The sequence below is a fragment of the Ursus arctos genome, chromosome X (assembly GCF_023065955.2).
Source record: "Ursus arctos isolate Adak ecotype North America chromosome X, UrsArc2.0, whole genome shotgun sequence".
Lineage (NCBI taxonomy): Eukaryota > Metazoa > Chordata > Mammalia > Carnivora > Ursidae > Ursus > Ursus arctos.
Genome location: NC_079873.1, coordinates 56393962 through 56417278, shown reverse-complemented (window position 1 = coordinate 56417278; position 23317 = coordinate 56393962). Strand labels below are relative to the sequence as shown.

The 23317-nt window shown below is 35.9% G+C and overlaps 1 protein-coding gene across 1 annotated transcript in view; it reads left to right on the top strand.

Moving 5' to 3' along the window:
* The window catches only part of TEX11 (testis expressed 11), a 285798-nt gene that overhangs the window by 240824 nt on the left and 21657 nt on the right, over positions 1 to 23317 (top strand). The window contains exons 26-28 of the mRNA XM_048213658.2: positions 17021 to 17170; positions 18523 to 18631; positions 19549 to 19669. Of these exons, the coding sequence (XP_048069615.1) occupies positions 17021 to 17170; positions 18523 to 18631; positions 19549 to 19669 (380 nt within the window). The remainder of the gene's footprint in view (positions 1 to 17020; positions 17171 to 18522; positions 18632 to 19548; positions 19670 to 23317) is intronic.

The following is a 23317-nucleotide window of genomic DNA, read 5'->3' as shown; positions in this document are numbered from 1 at the left end:
TAATCACTAAACCTGTATACATTTAGGAAAAAGAGACCCCAGTAAAATTAAATGTATGCTTGTTTTATACTTTATAAAAATAAACCATAAAAAAGACCTAGCTCTTTCTTTTAAACCGAAATTATTAAACTAATCTCGCTTGCCAAGATTTACCTTAACTTTGGAATCTTAAAATGTTTCTGAGTTGGCAGAATTTTTTTATAAGAACACTCTGGTTTAGCACATTTTAAAATATTAGTTTAATTTTCTTTTTGTGAGAACTTTAAGAATATTTTATATAAGTGCTTACTTATGTCTATAAACCAGAACAGAGTTCCTTGAACATAGAAGACTTTATCATCAAATTTGTGGAGACCAGCCAGAGATGGGGAAATATTTCACACTCACATGATGAGGTCAAGGCCTATCTCGATTATTGACACATAGACACAGACATAGGGAGCTTATGGATTCAGAGCTACAACTTCAGCTACAGGTCAAGAGTAAACACAGAAACTCACCAGTCTAGATAGATATCAGAGGGCTGGTCTCCCTCCCAGCAGGCATGAAATAATTGTTTAATCTGAGCTCAGAATGGGCAAAAAGAATAACAAAAAAGACTAACAAATTAAATTGTCTGTTGTTTCTTACCCAGAGACATAATCCATTAATCCGTTTACTCAACAAATAGCCAAACCATATTCCCATTCATTGCTGGTACCAGGGCGGGGAATGACATTGGCTGTACACAAACCAGAAACAAAATGAAACATAAACTCAATAGAAAAGAAAAAAAATATTCATCAAAGTTTTGTTGGCACTTGAAATTCAATCTGGGAGCCAAGAGAAGATGAGTTGAAGTAGTCCATGAGTTTTACAACATAATTTACCTGGTTTTGTATCCATTAAGCATTTTGGTCAATAATTTTTTAAAGATATAACCATGACTGTCATACAAATATAAAATGAACATGTGTCAAAATTTTTTTTTAACTCATTAATTGATGAGGGAGCCTGAAGATTTTAGAACAATTTCAATTTTCATTTCATTTTGCTTGTTTTTCTCTTGTTTTCTATGTTCTTACTGATTATTCATCAATGTCACTTCTGTCTTTTGCTGCTTTCAGTTTTACCCTTATTTCTGTGATGGTTTTATTTTTTTCTTCTCATTTCCTTCTTTATTTCTAAAATGGCTCATATTTCATTTTCTTTTATCTACCAGCCATTCTTGAGCTCTTAAATCCCTGCTTTATATTCTTATTTTATGGACATGATTCCTTAATTAATATTTGGAAATTCAGGTGACATACTTGGTCATGATTTTATTCTGCTTTATAACAATAGGTCTCTGCTAAGACTTCTCCTACCGTTCTTTTTTCCTATTCCTCTCATTTCATTTTTAAGTAGTATCTTATACTGTTATTTCTTACATCTTTTTTGAAGTTTTATTTTGTCGTGCTAGGAACACTTAGCATGAGATCTATCCTCTTAACAAAGCATTAAGTGTATGGTATACTGTTGTTTACCACAGGTACCAGGTTGTACAGCAGATCTCTAGAATGTACTCATCTTGTTTAGCTGTAACTTTATGCCTATTGACTAACATTTCTTCATTTTTCTTGCCCCCAGCTCCTGGCAACCACCATTCCACTCTTTGATTCTATGAATTTGACTCTTTTAGTTATCTCATATAAGTGGAATCATACAGTATTTGTCCTTCCCTGACTGGCTTATTTTACTTAATGTAATGTCCTTGAAGTTCATCCATATTGTCACATATTGAAGAATTTTCTTCCTTTTAAAGGCTGAATAGTATTCTGTTACATGTACATACCACATTTTCTTTATTCGTCCCTCAATGGATATTTACATTGTTGTCATATCTTGGCTATCTCTTCAAGATCCTGACTTGAATTATTTCGGATAAATACTAGAAGTGGGATTGCGGGATCATATGGTAGTTCTATTTTTAACTTTTTGAGGAACCTCTCTACTGTTTTCTATAGTGGCTGTACCATTTTGAATTCCAACCAACAACGTACAAGGGTACCAATTTCTCCACATCTTCACCAACAGTTGTTGTCTTTTTTTAAGTATATATAACAGCCATCCTGACAGGTGTAAGTGATACCTCATTGTGGTTTTTCTTTTTTAGATTTTAAGTAATCTCTATACCCAACATGGGGCTTGAACGCTCAACCCCAAGATCAAGAGTCATATGTTCTACTGACTGAGCCAGCCAGGCACCCCTCATTGTGGTTTTGATTTGCATTTATGTGATGATTAGTGATGTTGAGCATCTTTGAATACACCTGTTGGCCATTTGTATGTCTTCTTTGGGGAAATATCTATTCACGTCTTTAGCCCGTTTTTAAATTGGGTTATTAGTTTTTGCTGTTGAGTTGTGGTAACTTACCTTTAATTGAGGTACTTTTTTTACAACTATTTGCAGGAGATTCGTGTGGAAAGGAGACCAGGGCCATGATTTAGGCTTGCAGAAATTAAGCTTATGATGATCTAAGATTGTTGTGTATGTGATTTTTTTGTAGCCTCTACATTTTCCCAGCCAGTGGATATAGGCAGCTGGGGGGCTTCTCATAACACAGAGATTCTTCTCCACTGCTTCACTGACCAGCTGTGTGCTCTTCAGCCCTTTATCTTCTGCTTCTCACAACCAAACCAAATCCAGACATGTTCCTTCCGTGAGCCTATAAACTCTGTTTTTGTTATTGTAGGTAAAAGAAATGCACCTTGGGGTGTGCCCCTCACTTTGGAGTGTTATACTTTTACTGGTCTTTTCTGATCCTCAATTTTTATCTTTAAAACATACATGTATATGCATATTTGTATGCACGTATGCTAGACTGTAAGCTCCATGAGGAAAAATACTGTGTCTGTTTTTGCTTATCTTTGTATATCCAGCACCTAGCACATTCATGATACTGGTTCATGCATGAATGAACAGAAAAATATATATATATTACACACACACTCATACACATATATAAGAATGCATATATCATATATAAAGTTTTGGAAGGATACACACCAAACTCAGCAATTGCTACTGCTATCTCTTAGGTTAGGATTTAATGAGTTTGGGAGATTTACTTTTTATTTTACTCTTGTATTGTTTGACTTTTTCAGTGAATATGTAGTACTTTAATAAATAAAACAAAAATACACATGACATGATACTCTATACAGAAAACCTGAAAGACTCCACCAAAAAACTCCTAGAACTGATACACAAATTCAGTAAAGTAGCAGAATACAAAATCAACCTACAAAAATCTGTTGCATTTCTATACACCAATAATGAAGCAGCAGAAAGAGAAATTAAGGAATCAGTCCCATTTACAGTTGCATCAAAAGCAGTAAGATACCTGCAACCTAACCAAAGAGGTGAAAGACCTATATTGTGAAAACTGTAAAACATCGATGAAAGAAATTGAAGATGATACAAAGAAATGGAAAGACATTCCATGCTCATGGATTAGAAGAACAAATATTGTTAAAATGTCTATATTACCAAAGCAATGTACACATTTAATGCATTCCCTATCAAAATACCACCAGCATTTTTCCTAGAACTAGAACAGACAATCCTAAAATTTGTATGGAACCATAAAAGACCCTGAATAGCCCGGAACCTTGAAAAGGAAATGCAGACCACCAGAATCACAATTCTGGACTTTAAGTTATATTACAAAGCTGTAATGATCAGGACACTATGGTACTGGCACAAAAATGGAACAGAATAGAAAACCCAGAAATGAACCCACGACTATATGGTCAATTAATCTTCGACAAAGGAGGAAAGAATATCCAGTGGAAAGAAGACCATGTCTTCAACAAATGCTGTTGGGAAGACTGCACAGCAACATGCAAAGGAATGAAACTAGACCAATTTCTTACACCATACACAAAAATAAATTCAAAATGGATTAAAGACCTAAATGTGAGACCTGAAACTATAAAAATCCTAGAAGGGAACACAGGCAGTAACCTCTTTGACATTGGCCATTGCAACTTCTTTCTAGATATGTCTCCTGAGGCAAGGAAAACAAAAGCAAAAATAAACTGTTACGACTTTGTCAAAATAAAAAAACTTCTTCACAGCAAAGAAAGCAGTCAACAAAACTAAAAGGCAACCTACGGAATGGGAGAAGATATTTGCAAATGACATATTTGATAAAGGGTTAGTATCCAAAATCTATAAAGAACTGACCAAACTCAACACCCAAAAAACAAATAATCCGATTTAAAAATGAGCAGGAGATTGAAGAGACATTTTCCACTATTTTTTTTAAGAGAGAAAGAGCACGCACGCATGAGCAGGGTGGGTGGAGGGGCAGAAGGAGAGGGAGAGAGAGAATCTAAACAAGCTCCATGCCCAGCATGGAGCCCAGTGCGGGTGTCCCATCTCATGACTCAGATCATGACCTGAGCCGACGTCAAGAGTCGGGCGCTTAATGACTGAGCCACGCAGGCACCCCTCAAGAGACATTTTTCCAAAGAAGCCATACAGATGGTCAACGGACACATGAAAAGGTGCTCATCATCACTCATCATCAGGGAAATATAAATCAAAACTACAGTGAGATACCACCTCACACTTGTCAGAATGGCTGAAATCAACAACACAAGAAAACAAATTATTGGGAAGTTGTTTCAGATCATTCTGTTTATTGATGTAAGGTGTTGGTGAGGACGTAGAGAAAGGGGAACCCTCTTACACTGTTGGTAGGAATGCAAACTGGTGCAGCCACTCTAGAAAACAATATGGAGGTTTTTCAAAGTTAAAAAAAGAACTACCCTAGGATCCGGCAATTGCACTACTAGGTATTTACCCAAAGAATACAAAAATACAAATTCAAAGGGATACATGCACCCCAGTGTTTCTAGCAGCCAATACTACAATAGCCAAATTATGGAAACAGCCCAAGGGTCCATCGACTGATGAATAAAGAAGTAGTGTGTGCGTGTGTGTGTGTGTGTGTGTGTGTGTGTGTGTAGGAATTCATAAAAAGGAATGAAATCTTGCTATTTGCAATGATATGGATGGAGCTAGAGAGTATTATACTAAGTGAAATAATTCAGTCAGAGAAAGACAAATACCGTATGATTTCACTCATGTGAAATTTAAAAAACAAAACAAATGAGCATAGGGAAAAAAGGAAGAGAAAGGCAAACCAAGAAACAGACTCTTAACTATAGAGAACAAACTGATGGTTACCAGAGGGGAGGTGGATGGGGGGATGGGTTAAATAGGTGTTAGGGATTAAGGAGTGCACTTGTTGTGATAAGCACTGGGTGTTGTATTGAAATGTAAAATCACTATATTGTATACCTGAAAGTAATATTACACAGTATGTTAACTAACTGGAATTGAAATAAAAACTTAAAAGAATAAATGATAAAGAATCCCCATATAAAAAAAACCATATCTTATTACCTTTGAGACTTACGTGGTCTTATGTGGTATTGATATTTATGCTCAACCTGTTGATTAAGATTAAACTTTGATTAACTTTAAAATTAAACTGGAAGGTAGGGGCAGAAATTATTGGGAGATTGTTTCAGATCATTCTGTTTATTGATGAAATTCCCAAGTTTAAATGTAAGTCATTTATTTTTTAAAAAATGAGATGGGAAAAAAATACATTTAGAAAAAATGAATCTGAGTTGTTAAAGGTTTATAGTTCCTAAGACTGGGTATTTGTAATGAAATAATGCCTAAAAGTATGAACCCAGCTTGTGAGTAATGTAAATAAATCATTAAGCTACCAACTATAAACAGACAAATTAAGGGAAAGTGCAAAGCTGGTGAATCATAAGCTTCTGGGGCAAAATTGGGAAATGCCAACCTTTTAAAAATCTATTCCAAATCAAAGTTAATTAAGAACTATATAAACAGTGACTGAAATCTTAGTACTATGGGAATTAGCTTTTACAAAAGGATTAACCCTGACATGCCATTATATTAGTGACCTAAGGAAAGGAGCTTACCACATTCATTTTGTAAAGTCTTTATTAAATGCCAAGTGCTACTAAGTATTATGGAAACATACGGAAATGTGTTGTCTCTGTCCTTAAGAAATTTACAGTGAAGAAAGGAGGTAAGAAACATAATTCATTACACATATACAAAGCGAAATGAAATAACTTCAGTAATAGAAATATGAAGTGTGTGTGTCCACAGAGCAAGAAATGATCCATTCTTAAAGGTAATATTTGAACTTATTCTTGGAGAACGATTGGGATTTAATGGTTAGAAAAGGAAGTAGAAGGCATTAAAAGCCGTAGGAACTGAATAAACAAAAGCCAGGTGTAGAAGAGAACATTGTTAGTTTTGGAGTTGTCTCTTATTCATGGTTTATATAGTGGGAGGTGAAGCTGAGAGTAGTGTGATTTATGATGTGCCCTTTCCAAACAATAAATCAGGCCAGCAGTATTTCCTTTGTCCAAGCTACTTCATCTCTCATTTGGACCACTGTAATAGCTTCTCAGCTATCCTCTCTGCTCCCACTTTTGCCCCTGTGTAAATCCAGTAACCACACAGCAGAGTATTATAAGTCAGATCATGTCAGTCCTCTTGTACTTCCTATTTACTTGGACTTAAAATAAAATTCAGAGTCATTACCATGACCTGCAAGGCCGTAGATTATCTGGTCCTTGGTTACCTCTGCCCCATCTCCCATCACTCTGCCTCTCAACTCACTATACTGTAGTCCTACTATATCAGTAATACTTAGTACTTTCCTACCTCTGGGCCTTTGTATTTGCCATTCCTTTTCTGTAGAACACTCTCTTCCTGGATATTCATATGGCTTGCTCCCCTACATCCTCTGTTCAATTGTCACTCCCCAACCTCAGTCTTTCCTAACCACACTCCTTCTAAAACAGCAACTTCCATCACTACCCCCATAACCTATATATTTTTTTACAACACTCATCTCTACTTGATATTATATTATATATTATTATTATATTATTACTGATATATTTTATTGATATTATATGTTATTATTACATACATTATATATTATATATGTTATTTCTCTCCCCAACTAGAATCTAAGTTCTATGTAGGCAGAAAAGTTGTCTGTCATGTTCATTCTTTATCTCTACCTCTTTAAACTATCTGGTATATACTAGAGCTTAATAAATATTTACTGAATGAAATACTGGTATGGCACCAGAAATTCTATCATTAGAGGGGCGCCTGGGTGGCACAGCGGTTAAGCGGCTGCCTTCGGCTCAGGGCGTGATCCCAGCGTTATGGGATCGAGCCCCACATCAGGCTCCTCCACTATGAGTCTGCTTCTTCCTCTCCCACTCCCCCTGCTTGTGTTCCCTCTCTCGCTGGCTGTCTCTATCTCTGTCAAATAAATAAATAAAATCTTTAAAAAAAAAAAAAGAAATTCTATCATTAGAGAGAGTCATTCATTTGAGTATTAGAGTATTTTGGTCTTTGAGAGCCCTCTATGCAAAAATCATTGAGAAAGCTCACAATTTAAGTCATTATCAGTTTGTACTTTGGGAAAGGAACATTTAGAAAAAATAATAAAGATTCAACTTGGGATATAGGTATAGGGCACAGAAGGGCAGGTTAGGTGTCCAGGAAAAGAAAAAGGAGTTGTAAGGGGAAGTAGGGATTATACCAAAGATGACTGCCTATGATTATAAGACACTCCAAACACAAGGAAGATCACAGATTCTTAATCAGTCTTTCCAGATCCTTTTTTAGGGTCTTCCATTGAAGAACTTAACTTTTAGATGTCGCTAAGAGTATCCTTGCAACTATACTCTACATAAAATGTCATCAAATGTTAAGGCTAGAAGTAATCTTAGTGATTAGATTTCTTAAAGCTATTTATTTTGTAATATGAGTAAATTTTTTATTTCAAAATCATGAAGATGGAAAAAAAGCCTTTAAGTTATTTTTTGAGGCATTGCAAATTTCACTTACCTCCAGTGCTGTAATTCTGACCTTGGTATGAAGTATTCGTCAAATATCATCATTGAATGTCTTAGTGGTTACGTCAGAATAAACCTCCTGAGAGCTTTAGAACAAAACCCAGTGTGAATCCTCTACCAACACAAAGGTAGTCTGCTGACAGGATCGGATTATCTATACTTTTAAATATATTTATATATTATGGTATCCTCAGCCAGAACTGTAAGGGTCATTCTAATTTATCCAAATGCAGTAGATAAAAGCTATAATTTATCAAAGCTCATGTTGGAATTATCTGTTCACTTGCACACACCAAAACTAGGATTAAATGCTTAGTCCTGCATCAGACATTCTTTGCTTGGTCCATTCAATGGCTTAGTAACTAGCAGTCAGTCATCAGTTGCTTTTGGCTCAGAGGTTAGCTCTCAATGGGTAAGAAATTCTCAGAGATGATAGTTTTGAGATCAGCCAAGAGAAAAAGCAATTGATGCTAATCCTCAGGCACATGAACAAAATGACAACACTTGAGTGGATTTTCTAGTGTACATTTTGGGTCAGGTCTTAGGCCACAGAATCAAAAGAACCTGAATTTACGATTATTTCTCCAAAGGAAATTAAACAATTATCTGCAGCTACCCAAGTATTTCTGATAGAAATTGGTCCTGAAAATCTTCAATTTTGGCCAGCATTCCATTTGAATTACGTCTCATAGGCAGCATAAGCTTACCCTAATAATACAAAGGAAAGCCTTAATGGCAATGAGTAGGGATTTTTATTACAGAGCTTTGGAGTCACTAAAGAAATGTAGCAGGGGTCACAAGTTCAGGAGACACATTTGTTACAGTTCCCAGATATTTATGGTGACCTATACTATTCCTTCTCTCAGCTTCTGGCTCAAATCTAGGGAAATAATAACAAATGAAACCCAAGGAAAGTGGAAGGAAGGACATAACAAAGAAAAGAGAGGAAATCAATGAAATAGAAAGCACACATACAAGAGAAAATCAAAAGCCAAAAGTTGATTCTTTGTTAAGATTGCTATAATTGAATGCCAAGCTAGATGGAGCAATAAATAAAAAGAAAGGACACAAATTACTGATATCAGTAATTCAAAAGTAGACATCACTACAAATCTTTCTGGAAATCTAAATTTAATCTGAAAAGACAAAAGGACACTGTGAATAACTTCATGCCAACAAATTCGACAATCTTGACAAAATTGCCAAGTTATTTGAAAAAGTACACCTATGACAGTTGGCCCAAAGAGAATCTGAATAGTCCTATTTAGCATATTTTAACAGTGCTATACCTGTTAAAGAAATTTAATCCTAAATACTTTCTCACAAAGAAAATGGCTTCACTGATATGAATTCTTCAAATGTATAAGGAAGAAATAATAGCAATCCTATAAAAATATCTCTTATAGAAAATAGAGAAAGAGGTAGCACATTGATTTTATGAGACCAGCATGACTCTCATGACAAAATCTGACAAAGGCATTTCAAGGAAAGAAAAAAAATTAGGGGCGCCTGGGTGGCTCAGTCAGTTAAGCATCTACCTTTAGCTCAGGTCATGATCCTGGGATCCTGGGGTCAAGCCCTGCTTCTCCCTCTCCCTGCTCATGCTCTCTGTTGCTGTCTCTGTCTCTCTCTCTCAAATGAGTGAATAGAGTCTTTAAAAAAAAAGTATAGGTCAAAATATTCAGTGATAGGTGCAAAAATCCTAAAATTTTAGAAAATTGAATCCAGTAATACATAAAAAAGATAATGTATCATAACCAGGAAGGGTTTATCCCAATAATTCAACAATTAAAAAACACACACCCAAAATGGTTTTCTGTATCTCAGTTTTATTTTAAAGTTTTAAAAATAAATGAATTTGTGGATGCCTGGGTGGTGCAGTCAGTTAAGTGTCCAACTCTTGGTTTTGGCTTGGGTTGTGATCTCAGGTCATGAGAGCAAGCCCTGCATTGGGCTCTGAGCTCAGCATGGAGTCTGCTTGAGATCCTCTCTCCCTTCTCCCTAGGCTTCTCCCCCCACCAAAAAAAAAAAGAATAAATATTTAAAAAAATAAAAATAGGGGTGCCTGGGTGGCTCAGTCGGTTAAGCGGCTGTCTTCGGCTCAGGTCAGGATCCCAGAGTCCTGGGATCGAGTCCCACACTGGGTTCCCTGCTCAGCAAGGAGCCTGCTTCTCCCTCTGCCTGCAGCTCCCTCTGCTTGTGTGCACTCAGTCTCTCCCTCTCTCTGGCAAATAAATAAATAAAAATATTTAAAAAAATAAAAATAAATAAATAAATTTGGCATGGTTGCTGGGTCAATACACAAAAAGTAATTGTATTTCTCTGTACTAGCAAGAAATAACTGGAAAAATGAACTTCGAAGATGCCGTTTTTAACAGCATCAAAACTCATCAAATGTTTAGTAATCTAGTGAAAGATACAGAAGACTTCTACACTGAAAACTACAAAACACTGAAACATTGCTGAAAGAAAACTTTAAAGGCCTAAATAAATGAAGATATATACCATATTCATGGATTGGAAAACTCAATTTTGTTAAAATGTCAATTTTCCCGATTTAACCTATACACTCAAGACAATCCCAATCAAAATCCCAGCTGATTTACTTGTGGAAGTTGACAGGATGATATTAAGATTTCTATAGAGACAAAAGGACAATTTTGAAAAAGAATAGAGTCTGAGAACATATACCACAGAATAGAGTCCAAAATAGTGTCCAGAAATAGACTCAAACATGATCATTTTATGAGAAAGGTGCCAGTGCTATTCAGTAGGGAAAAATTATTTTAACAATAAATGGTGCTGGAACAATTAGATATCCATATGAGAAAAAACATGAACCTTGACCCTCCCTCCCACCATACAGAAACATTGCTTTGAGATGGATCATAGTGAAAGGTACAACAATAAGATTTCTAAAAAGAAACATAGGAGAATATCTTCATGACCCTGGAGACATAAAAAAATTACGTATAAAAACTATAAAAGAAAATATTGGTAAAGTGGACTTCATTATAACTGAGAGCTTCAGTTTGTCAAAAGATACAAAGTAGGAAAAAGACAAGCCATAGACAGGAAGAAGATGTGTTAATACATAAGCCTGAGAAATTTCAGAGTATACAAAGAACTCAAAACTCAACGAGAAAAGACAACCCAATAAAAAATGGGCAAAAGAATTAAACAGGAACTTCACAAAAGAAGATATACAAATGATCGGGGGCGCCTGGGTAGCGCAGTCGTTAAGCATCTGCCTTCGGCTCAGGGCGTGATCCTGGCGTTTCGGGATCGAGTCCCACATCGGGCTCCTCCGCTGGGAGCCTGCTTCTTCCTTTCCCACTCCCCTGCTGTGTTCCCTCTCTCACTGGCTGTCTCTCTGTCACATAAATAATAAATAAAATCTTTAAAAAAAAAGAAGAAGAAGATATACAAATGATCAACAGGCAAAGGAAAAATGTTCAACATCATTACTCATCAGAGAGTGCCAGTTAACAGCACGATGAGGGATCACTGCACACTCACTGAATGGCTAAAATTAAGACACCAAGTGTTAGTAAGGATGGGAAGCAACTGGAGCTCTGATACATTGGTAGTGGAAATGTAAATTAGTACGACCACTTTGGAAGACCATTTGGCAGTATATGCTAAAACGAAACATGTTTGTTACAGCAATGACCCAGCAGTCCCTCTCCTAGATACATACTCAGGTCAATTGAGTGTATCTGCTTACCATAATATGTATGAGAATGTTCAAGACAGCTCTATTCATAAAACTCTAGTGTCATCAACAGGAGGATGGATTAAATAAATTGTGGTACATACATACAATGGAATGCTACAAAGCAAAAAATGAATACTGACTCAGAAAAATATGGATGAATATCACAGACATTATCTTGAACAAAGAAGTCAGGCATGAAGGAATATCACACAGGGTAAAACTTCATTTTGAAAAACAGCTTTATTGAGATATATAATTCACATGCCATACAATTCACGCATTAAAGTATATAATTCAGTGGATTTTAGCATATTCACAGATACATACAACCACCACCAACAATCAATTTTAGAACATTTCATCACTTCAAAAAGAAACCCCCATCACATTCCCTATCCCAGCATTCCCCCTAGGAGCCCTGTGCAACCATTAATCTACTTTGTGTCTCTCTAGATTTGCGTATTTTGGACATTTTATATAAATAGAATCATATAATATGTGGACTTTTTTGACTGATTTCTTTCACTTGATGTAACATGTTCAGGGTTTATCCATGTTGTGGCATGTATCAGAATCTCATTCCATCTTATGGTCAAATAATATTCCATTGTATGGATTTACCACATTTTAAAAATCCGTTCACCAGTTGTTTTCATCTTTGGCTATTATGAATAATGCTGCTGTAGACAATTGTGTATAAGTTTTTGTGTGGACATATGTTTTCATTTCTCTTGGGTAGACCTAGGTCATATGGTAACTGTATTTTAATCATTTGAGGAGCTGCAGGACTGTTTTCCAAAGTGGCTGCACCATTTTATATTGTTGTTAGTAGTATTCGAGGCTTCTGATTTCCCCACCTCCATGCCGATACTTGTATTATCTTTTTCTTTCTAGCCATTCTAGTGAGTACAGAGTGATGTCCCATTGCAGTTTTGATTTCCTGATCAATGACTTTCTGGACAACAAATGATGTTGAGCATCTTTTCATATGTTTATCAGCCATTTGTTTATCTTCTTTGGAGAAATGTGTGTTCAGACTCTTTGCCCAATTTTTAATTGGGTTATTTGTCTTTTTATTACTAAGTCATAAGTCCTTTACATATTTTAGTTACAAGTCCCTGATCAGATTTATGACTTGAAAATATTTTCTCCCATTCTGTGGGTTGTCTTTTCCCTTTCTTGATAGTGTCTTTTGAAGCACAAAGTTTTTTTAACTTTGATGAAGTACAATATATTTTCCTTTTGTTGCTCTTGCTTTTGGTATCATATGTAAGAATCAACTGCCGAATTCAGAGTTATGAATGTTTATTTCTATGATTTCTTCTGAGAAGTTTTATACTTTCAGCTCTTATATCTAGGTCTTTGATCCATTTTGAGTGAATTTTTGTATGTGGTATGAGGTAAGAGTCCAACTTCATTCTTTTCCATGTGGCTATCCAGTTGTTTCAGAACCATTTATTTTTTTAAAAAATAGTCTTTCCACATTGGTTGGTCTTTGCCTCCTTGTGGAAAATTAGTTGATCATAGACACATCGTTTTATTTCTGGATTGTCAGTTCTATCATATTGATAGGATGTCCATCCTTATGCCAGTACCATACTGTCTTAATTATCATTGCTTTGTAGTAAGTTTTGAAGTCAGGAAGTGTTAGTCCTCCAAATTTGTTCTTTTTTCAAGATCATTTTAGCTATTCTGGGTTCCTTGAATTTCCATATGAATTTTAGGATCAGCCTGACAATTTCTGGAAAAAGAAAAAAGCCAGCTGGGATTCTGATAGGGATTGTGTTGAATCTGTAGATCATTTTTGGGAGTATTGCCATCTTAACAAAGTTAAGTCTTTTAATCTATGAACATGGAATATTTTTCCATTTATTTGCATCTTTAATTTCTTTCAGTGATGTTTTATAATTTTCATTGTACATGTCCTGCACATCTTTTAATTTATTCCTAAGTATTTTATTGTCATAACTGTGATACCAAAACCCAAAGATATCACAAATAACGAAAACTGCAGACAATCTGTCAGGACTATAAACTCAAGAATTCCCAACAGAATACTAGTAAACTGAATTCAACAACACAGAAAATAAAAGGAATTGAAAAAGGTACACTATACAAACACTAAGAAAAAGAAGGTTGGAATGGCTATATTAATATCAAGCAAAAAACTGTTTAGAACAAGGAACATTACTCAGGATAAAGAGGAACATAATGAAAAAGTGATAAATTAAACATGACAACATAACTATCCTAAATATGTAATGTACTTAACAACAGAGCTTCAAAATACCTGAGGCAAAAACTGATATAAATGAAAGGTGGAATTGACAAATCCATAACTACAGTTGGACACTTCAATACCCATCTCTCAGTAATCAATAGAATAAGTCAACAGATACTCAATAAGGATGTGGAAGACATGAACAACACTCTCAACCAACTTGATCTAATTGACATTTATAGAATACTCTATCCTAATAGCAGAATACACATTTCTGTTTTCAAATGCACACTGAACATTCATCATGATAGGCCACATTTTGAACCATAAAACAAACTTCAAAAAAATGTAAAAATATTGAAATCATACCACGTACTTTCTCTGACCATAATGGAATTAAATTATAAAACTATAGTACAGAGCCATCTGTAAAATCTCCAAATATTTGGATATTAAACAACACACTTTTCAACAATCTAATGGGTCCAAGAGCAAGTCACAAAAGGAAATCAGGAATAGTTTGAGTGGAATGAAAATGAAAACACACATATAAAAATTGAGAGGATACAACTAAAGCAGTGTTCAGACAAAAATTTATTGAATTAGATAAAGATCTCAAATAATCCAAGCCTTCACATTAAGAAACTAGAAAAAATTAGCAAATTAAACCCAGTCAAGCAGAACAAAAGAAATAAGAGCCGAAATCAATATAATTTAAAACAGGGGTGCCTGGCTGGCTCAGTTGCTCAGTGTGCAACTCTTTATCTTGGGGTTGTGAGTTTGAGCCCCACATTGGGTGTAGAGGTACTTAAAAATAAATTAAAAACAAAATAAATTAAAAACAATGAAATCAAAAGCTGTATTGTTATTGTTGTTTTGAGATCAGTGCAATTGAGAAGCCTCTATCCAGGCAGATAGACGCCAATTATCAATGTCAGGAATGAAAATAGAGACATCACTACAGATCCTGCAGACATTTAAAAAGATGATAAGGAACAATTATAATCGGCTTTATGCCTATGACTTTGACAACTTAGATGAGATGGACAAATTCCTTGAAAGTCACAAACTAACAAAGCTCCTTCAAGAAGAAGTAGATAATTTGAATAGTCCTATACCCATTGAGTTTGTAGTTTAAAATCTTGTAACAAAGAAAACGCCAGTAAGGAATTCTATCAAATATTTAAAGACATAATACCAGCTTTATACAGACCCTTCCAGAAAGAAGAGGGCATATGTCCCAGCTCATTTTATGAGATCATTTTTACCCTGATACCAATACCAGACAAAATATGAGAAAAGAAAGCTATGGACCAATATTCCTCATGAAAATAGCTGCAGAATTCCTCAACAAAATATTAGCAAGTTAAACTTAGCAAAATTTGAAAAGGATAAGAGACCATAATCAAGTGAGGTCTAGCCTAGGTTCAACATTATAGACTCAATTAATTTACCATATCAACAGATGAAGTGAAAAGATTGAACATCCATTTATGATTAAAAAAAACTCTGAGCAAATTAAGAATAGTAAGGAAGTTTCTCAACCTGATAAAGGGCATCTACAAAAATAAAACTACAGGTAATATCATATTTAATGATGAAAGACTGAATGCTTTCCCTCTAAGAGCAGGAACAAGTCAAGTATGTCTATTCTCACTCCTGTTCAACATAATCCTAAAAGTCCTAGTCAGTGCAATGAGCCAAACAAAAGAATGGAAAAAAGACATAGAGTGAAAAAGAAGAAATAAAACCACCCCTATTTGCAGATGAAATGATTGAATAGAAAATCCCAAAGAGGGGCGCCTGGGTGGCACAGCGGTTAAGCGTCTGCCTTCGGCTCAGGGCGTGATCCCGGCGTTATGGGATCGAGCCCCACATCAGGCTCCTCCGCTGGGAGCCTGCTTCTTCCTCTCCCACTCCCCCTGCTTGTGTTCCCTCTCTCGCTGGCTGTCTCTATCTCTATTGAATAAATAAATAAATAAAATCTTTAAAAAAAAAAAAAGAAAATCCCAAAGAATCTACAGAAAAGTTACTGTAATTAATAAATGAGTTTAGCAAGTTATAGGATACAAGGCCAAATATTCAAAAATCGATTATATTTCTGTGTACTAGCAATGACATTCAAGAACAGGCAATAACAATCAATAGTGATAGAAATCAAAATAGTTGTTAACTCTGCTAAGGTGACTTGGAAAGGAGCACAAGTGTTGGATGTTTGTTCTATATTATGATCTGGGTAGTGGTTACAGTGGTTAATGGGTTTTATTCAGTTTATTGTATGTAGGTTATACCTCAGAACTTTTTTAAGGGTGCCTGGGTGGCTCAGTCGGTTAAGCATCTGCCTTCAGCTCAGGTCATGATCCCAGGGTACTGGGATCGAGCCCTGCATCAGGCTCCCTGTTCAGTGGGGAGTCTGTTTCTCCCTCTCCCTCTGCCGCTCCCCCCAGCTTGTGCTCTCTCTCACTTACTCTCTGTCTCTTAGATAAATAAATAAAATCTTAAAACAAAACTTTTTAAAAAAGTTCAGTCTAACCAGGATGTTCAATGAAAACCATCTCACATTGTGTGGTATATGCCATCTGATACAAGTTTCTGCTCATGGTGATACCCAAGAAATATTGCTGACTAAATGAAATAATTTGGAAACTCTCTTTTACTTTGCTTAAAATAAAACCACAGTTAGTTTATACAGCGCTGTATCTTTTGGTTAACACAGTCATTAAAGTGAGGCAGATAAACATTGGATTTGGATTAGATAGTAGCAGGACTTTTTCAGGCTATTTAGGAACATCATGGCAATAATGTCAGGAAATGTAGGCAACGCTATTGAAGGCATTATAGGGTGCTCAAAGTGTTGGTGAATTTATAATGTGTTTAATGATTTAAAATGTAAAAATGTATCTCTTGATTTAAATTTATAATGTTTTTAATGATTTAAAATGTAAAAATGTATCTAATGATTTAAAAAATGTAAAAAATCTATATACGGAAGCTAGGACAACCTTCACATCATAGATAGAATGAATTTTCCTCAACAGAAAAATCTCCCCAGAAGAGAGATTAGAGTAGAACAATAAAATATAATCACAGAGAATGTTGCATTTTTGCCTCCCTCTTAGGGGACTTCTCAAGTGATCCATGTGAGACACTGCTTCTGCTGTATGAGTTTGAAGTTAAAGCCAAAATGAATGATCCGTTACTTGACAGCTTCCTGGAATCAGTGTGGGAACTGCCTCATTTGGAAAGTAAAACATTTGAAACAATCGCATGTAAGTGCTATATTTATGTTTTGGGAAGACTGTTACCCATTTAGATTGTACTACTTTTTGTTCTTCTCTCTGTTCTTCATTCTTTACCTTCAGGTGGGATATAATGTTTCCTCCAAGCGCTTTGTTTCTCCTTCTCTAATGGCATTCATGAACTGTCATGTATTATAATCATTAATGCATCTGTCTTTTTCTTTATATTTCTTGTATCTGTTGTGCTTAGAAACCCAAGTAAAGTGTATTACTCATAATAGGTGTGCCTATTCTAGGTGTGGAATCGAATTGTATAACTACACAATAGGGGGAGCTTGAACTTCGGAAAGTTAGTTTTACTCAGCTAGGTAGAAATGACAGTCAACTGCTTCACTAACCAAAGGTGATGCAATCTTAGCAACTTATTAAAGTGTACAAAGAAGGGCGCCTGGCTGGCTTAGTCAGTAGAATGCGTGACTCTTGATCTTGGGCTTGTAGGTTCGAGCCCCACGTTGGGTATAGAGATTACTTAAAAATAAAATCTTTTTTAAAAAATAAAGTGTACAAGTAAATACTGGTAATATTTTTTAACCCAGTTACCACTCTCAAATTTCTGGCTGGGCTGTAAGTAAATAGTATTTGGGGTCCTGGAAACTGTATGGAGATATGCTGCAGGAAATGGCCTAATTATTTTCCCTTTTTTTCTCTCTTACCCTCCTTGGTAGCCCGTGTGTGGTTAATAAAGGTATTAGGTAGCCGCAAGTGCACAAAGGTCACCTTTACCTTTCCTTATCTCACAAGACAAAATTCCTAGAGACATGGAACAAGTGGTCCATACTTCACGGACATGTGATGGTGACCACTTCTTGTATAATGGATCTCCAATTACAGAGGCCTGGTAAATGCATTTGGAAGTTTTAGGGTTTTTTATCTCTGACACTCTCTCATGTCAAGGTTTTCCTGTTTTTAGTATCAGACCAAAAGAGTATATTGTAGTATAAATCCGTTTTTGATTATTGCCCTTTTACTGATCTGCTTTTTGTTTCCACCTTTGTGTGCCCCTCTTTGACTCTGGCTATAAGATTATTGCTTTACCTTTATGGCTCTGTGCAGGGTCACAGAAACAGTAGGTTCTGTACTGATGTTTGCTGAAGAGAAGATGACCCCGGTGACCCTACCATGTTACTCTGCCCAGAATCTATAAGCTGTCTCTGAAAGCCACCATGGACTCCTCATTTCATAAAATTCGTTTTTAGGTTTTTTTGTCTTTTGGTTTGTTTGTAATCTGTTGCAGGCAAGTTTCATTAGAGAGAGCAAGTTGCAGCCCGGGAAGAAAACTGATAGATAAGGTGCTCACAGCCTTTTTTCTTTCCTTCCTATAGCATTAGCAGTGGAAATGCCTGCACACTATCCTTCCATCGCTCTGAAAGCCTTGAAAAGGGCTTTATTGCTCTACAAAAAGAAAGAATCCATTGATGTTTTGAAATACAGGTTAGTAAATGTAACTTAACACTGAATCTAGGCTTTTTGATAGCCAAGAGAACTGTGGTCAGTGCCCCATAAGTCATCAGTCATACTCAGCTGGTCTGACTTAAAAGATGAACAGGGCACTGCTATAACTCCTGAACTAAAAAGCCCTCAAAACAGCTCCATATGTAGAGTTGTAGTATAGACCAAGAATTCATTAGCTATGTCAAGAAGTCTGGATTTCCCAAAAGAGGAAAAAAAAGGGGGCACAGTTGCTTCTTTGTGTGAGACTATATATATGATAAAATTACTAAGTACCTTTCAGAGATTAATATAACAGCCATCAATGTATCCACCACCCAGATTTAACTAATGTTAACATTTTGCGGTATTTGCCCCAGATGTTTTTTCTAAGCACTTTTCTTTAAGGACCAGTAAGTGGTGTGCATCATAATACAAAATATTATTTATTAGAGATTTTTGTTTTCTATGCCTAGACATGGGGGAAATGATGTTGTGTGATTTTTCTATGGAAAACTTTTTTACAGTCTTTCTTTTCTGAGACATGAGAGACAGTTCTCCTGGAATTATTCCCAGTTTAAATCCCAATTCCCTTGCCCATTTGGGGATGTAACTAGATGCTTTCAAGTGCCTATAGATTGAACCAGCTCATAAAATATAATAAACAGCTACAACTCCTTAGTGCAGGAAACTAAAAAAAGGTGAAAGACAACCATAGGCATAATAAAAAGAAGGATTGGTCAGCCCCTTTTATAGCTTCAAAAATCTGTCTTCTGAGGTTGGAGGCCAGATAAAAATGAGGGAAGAACAGAAGTGTTTTGAAGCTCGTAGTCTGGGATGAGATCCAGATTTTACTTATCTTAGCCTTGAAGCCAATGATTTATTTCCTTATGGGATGAGTTTTCTCTTTTTGATTTCAGCAAATGTATGCACAACTTGATTAACCTCTTAGTGCCAGATGGGGTGCCAAGTACAGAACTCTGTCCCCTGGAAGAAGTTTGGGGTTATTTTGAAGATGCTCTGAGCACTATTATCCATACCGTAAGTCAACCAGTGATATTAAGCTATTCTTTAAATTTAGAACTGTCTTCTGTGTTAGAAATTACATAGAAGAGTGCTTTCTGATGTGAGTTTTAGGGTAAATAAATTCATATTACAGTATACTTGCACACTATAAAATTTCCCTGGGTTTATGAAATGTAAATGGTTAAAAGTAGAAAATTTTATGCTATGGATTAAATGAAAATAGCAGTACCACCTGGAATTTTAAGTTATTTTGTGCTTTCAAAACCTGGTAGAATTGTTACTTCCCCTGTGATGATACTAACCCTTTGAAAAACCTTGTTGTTATTCCTTCCATTCCTCCAAGGCAAGTAATAGAGTAGAAAGAACACTGAGGGCCTGTATTTTTGTCCCTCCTCTGCTGATTTTTTTTCTTTTCAGCACCAGTTTATTCAGTGATTTTTTAAATTAGCTTTATTGCGGTGTAATTTACATACCATGAAATGCAGCCTTTGTATGCATACCATTTGGTGATTTTAGCAAATTTATAGAGTTAATGCGGCTGTCACCACGAACCAGTTTTAGAATATTTCCATTACCCCAAAGTTTCCTCTCACCTATTTGCAGTCAATCCCTGTTCCCACCTTAAGGCCCAGGCAACCACAGATCTGCTTTCTATCTCTGTCGATTTTCTCTTTCTGGATACTTTATATGAATGAAACCATGCGGCGTGTGATCTCTTGTGTCTGGCTTCTTTCAATTTAACATAATATTTTTGAGGCTCATCCGTGTAGCATATATCGGTATTTTAATCCCTCCTATATTATTATATTCTACTTAATGGATATATCACATTTTCTTTATCCACTCACTAGTTGGTATACATTTGAGATGGTTTTACTTTTTACCTATTATGAATAATACTGCTATGACATTTGTATACAAGTCTTTGTGTGGGCATATGTTTTCAGTTCCCTTGAATATATGCATTTCTGGGTCATATGGTAACTTTATGTTTAGCTTTCTGAGGAGCTACAATCTGTTTTTCCAAAGTGGTTGCGCTATTTTACATCCCTACCAGTGGTGTATGAGGGTTCTAATTTTTCCACATCCTCATCGACACTTACTATTATTGTCTATCTTTTTCGTTACAGTCATTTTAGTATTTAGTGGTAGCTCATTGTGGTTTTGATTTGTATTCTCTTGATGGCTAATGGTGTTGATAATTTTTTTATGTGTTTATTGACCATTTGTATGCCTTCTTTGGGAAAATGTCTGTTCGATTATTTTCCCATTTTAAAAATTGGGTTCTTGTTGAGTTGTAAGATTTATTTATATATTCTAGGTATGAATCATTTATCAGATATACAGTTTGTAAATATTTTCTCCCAATCTCTGGCTTGTCTTTTCATTTTCTTAATGACATAACTTGAAAAGCAAAAGTTCTAAGTTTTGATGAAGTCTAATTTACCAATTTTTTCTTTCGTGGTTCTTGTTTTGGTCATGATAAGAAATCTTTGCCTGTCTCAGATTTAGAAAGATTTTCTCCAGTGTTTTCTTGTAGAAGTTTTTATACTTTTATCTCTTACATATAGGTTTATGATCCATTTTTAATTGTCTTATTTATGGTGTAAGGTAGAGTCTCTTATTTGTTTGATTTTCCACATGGATATCCCTCCTGTGCTATTTGACTTCGGTTTTCTCATTTGTAAAATGGAAATAATACCTGTTCTGACTCCCACACCAAGGTTTTAAGGATCAATTAAAATAATAATATGTGTTGTAAACTTTAACAGCTTGTGCACATGTAAGGCGGTATTGTTATTATAAGGGAGCTATAAAATATTAAGGTTAAATGACTTGCTTAAAGTCTCACGGAAAGTCATTACTTGAGTCCATGTTAATAACTGAGGATCCTGACTCTGCTTTGGGCTCAGTTGCCTCTTCATATAAAAATCTGTGCAAACCACAGCAGATGGTGGAATAGTTTAGCAGGGTGACAACCTGGTACAAACCAGCATCAACTTCAAAAACCTAGAATTCTCCTGGAGCTATGTAATTATGACCTGTGTGAATTTAAGTTTTAAAAAAACGTTAGCATTGAACATTTTGGGTATATACTTTTTTTACTTTCTTTTGAGAAGAAGAGAAAATTCTATTTCTAAGCCATGAGCCTCCTCTGGACCTTCAGATGTGTTTGCCATAGTAACTAATAGAAACTAAAATTAGGGGCGCCTGGGTGGCACAGCGGTTGGGCATCTGCCTTCAGCTCAGGGCGTGGTCCTGGCGTTGTGGGATCGAGCCCCACATCAGGCTCCTCCGCTGTGGGCCTGCTTCTTCCTCTCCCACTCCCCCTGCTTGTGTTCCCTCTCTCGCTGGCTGTCTCTATCTCTGTCGAATAAATAAACTCTTTAAAAAAAAAAAAGAAACTAAAATTAAATTGTACTGTAAATCCAAATTGATCCATTTCCATAGTCTCTATATAGGGCCTAAACTACTCTGAGCAATTTTCATTGCCACTTTTATTCTGTCTATTACTGTTCCATCTCCCTGGCTCTTGGGTTTCCTACTAGTGAGCTCAGTGTTTTTCTAATTTTTTGACAAGTCTCACATCCATTATTGCTCATCCCCTGAAACCTGGTGGGATAGTTCACTTTCTTATGCAGAGATTAATTTAATAATCCTGTTGGCTTCTTATATAATACATGTTGCTTTTTCCTGTTTGATTGAATGTGTTAGGGATCTCCTTTGTTTTAAATGCTTGGGAGAAAATTCTGCCCTCATTTGACTTTTGTAATGACCAGTCTCTCATTCATTATTTATTGAGCAGATAACCTTTATCGAGTGCCTTCATACTGTGGCAAAATGGCTGTTGCACAAATATGAAACCGCGTGTCCCACGGCATCACGCTTTACATTTTACAAAGCATTCTTACATACATTATTTCATACGATCCCTACCCCCACCCCCAGCAATTCTGTGAAATAGAGAGTGCTGTATTACTAACCTTGACAAATCCTTACAAATGAGGAGATTTTTAAGTTTCAGAAAAGTCATGTTACCCCGTCAGTGGTATAGTGGTGAGCATAGCTGCCTTCCAAAAAAGTTGTTACCAATTAGCCTAAGTTCATATAGGGCTAATGAATGAGAGTCAGAACTAGAACTCAGGTCATCTGACCTCACTTCCAGGGCTCTTCCCACCAGAACACACATCTTCTTTACCTGCTCTTGCTAGGATTCGGTTCGAAGGAGAGGCTCAACTTGGTATTCAGAAGCTACTGCCAGTGCAAAAGCAGGAAGGAAGACTTATATGCTTAAACAGGCAAGCCTATATATAGGTTCATATTCTAGATTATTTGTAAGAGAAAATGGATTGCTCTGATTTTTCTTAATTAAAATTGTATTTTGAAATAACTGTAGATTCACATGCAGTTGTAAGAAATAATACAAGAGATCTTATATATGCTTTACCCAGTTTCCCCCAGTGGTAACATCTTATAAAATAATATCACAACCAGGATGTTGACATTATTACAGTCAAGACACAGAACTTTTCTATCACAAGGAAACCTCATGTTGCCCTTCCATAGTTCCCACCCACTTCTTTCCGGCCCCAGCCCCTCCTTAACCCCTGGCAACCACTAATCTATCATCAATTTCTATAATTTTGTCATTTCTGTAAGGTT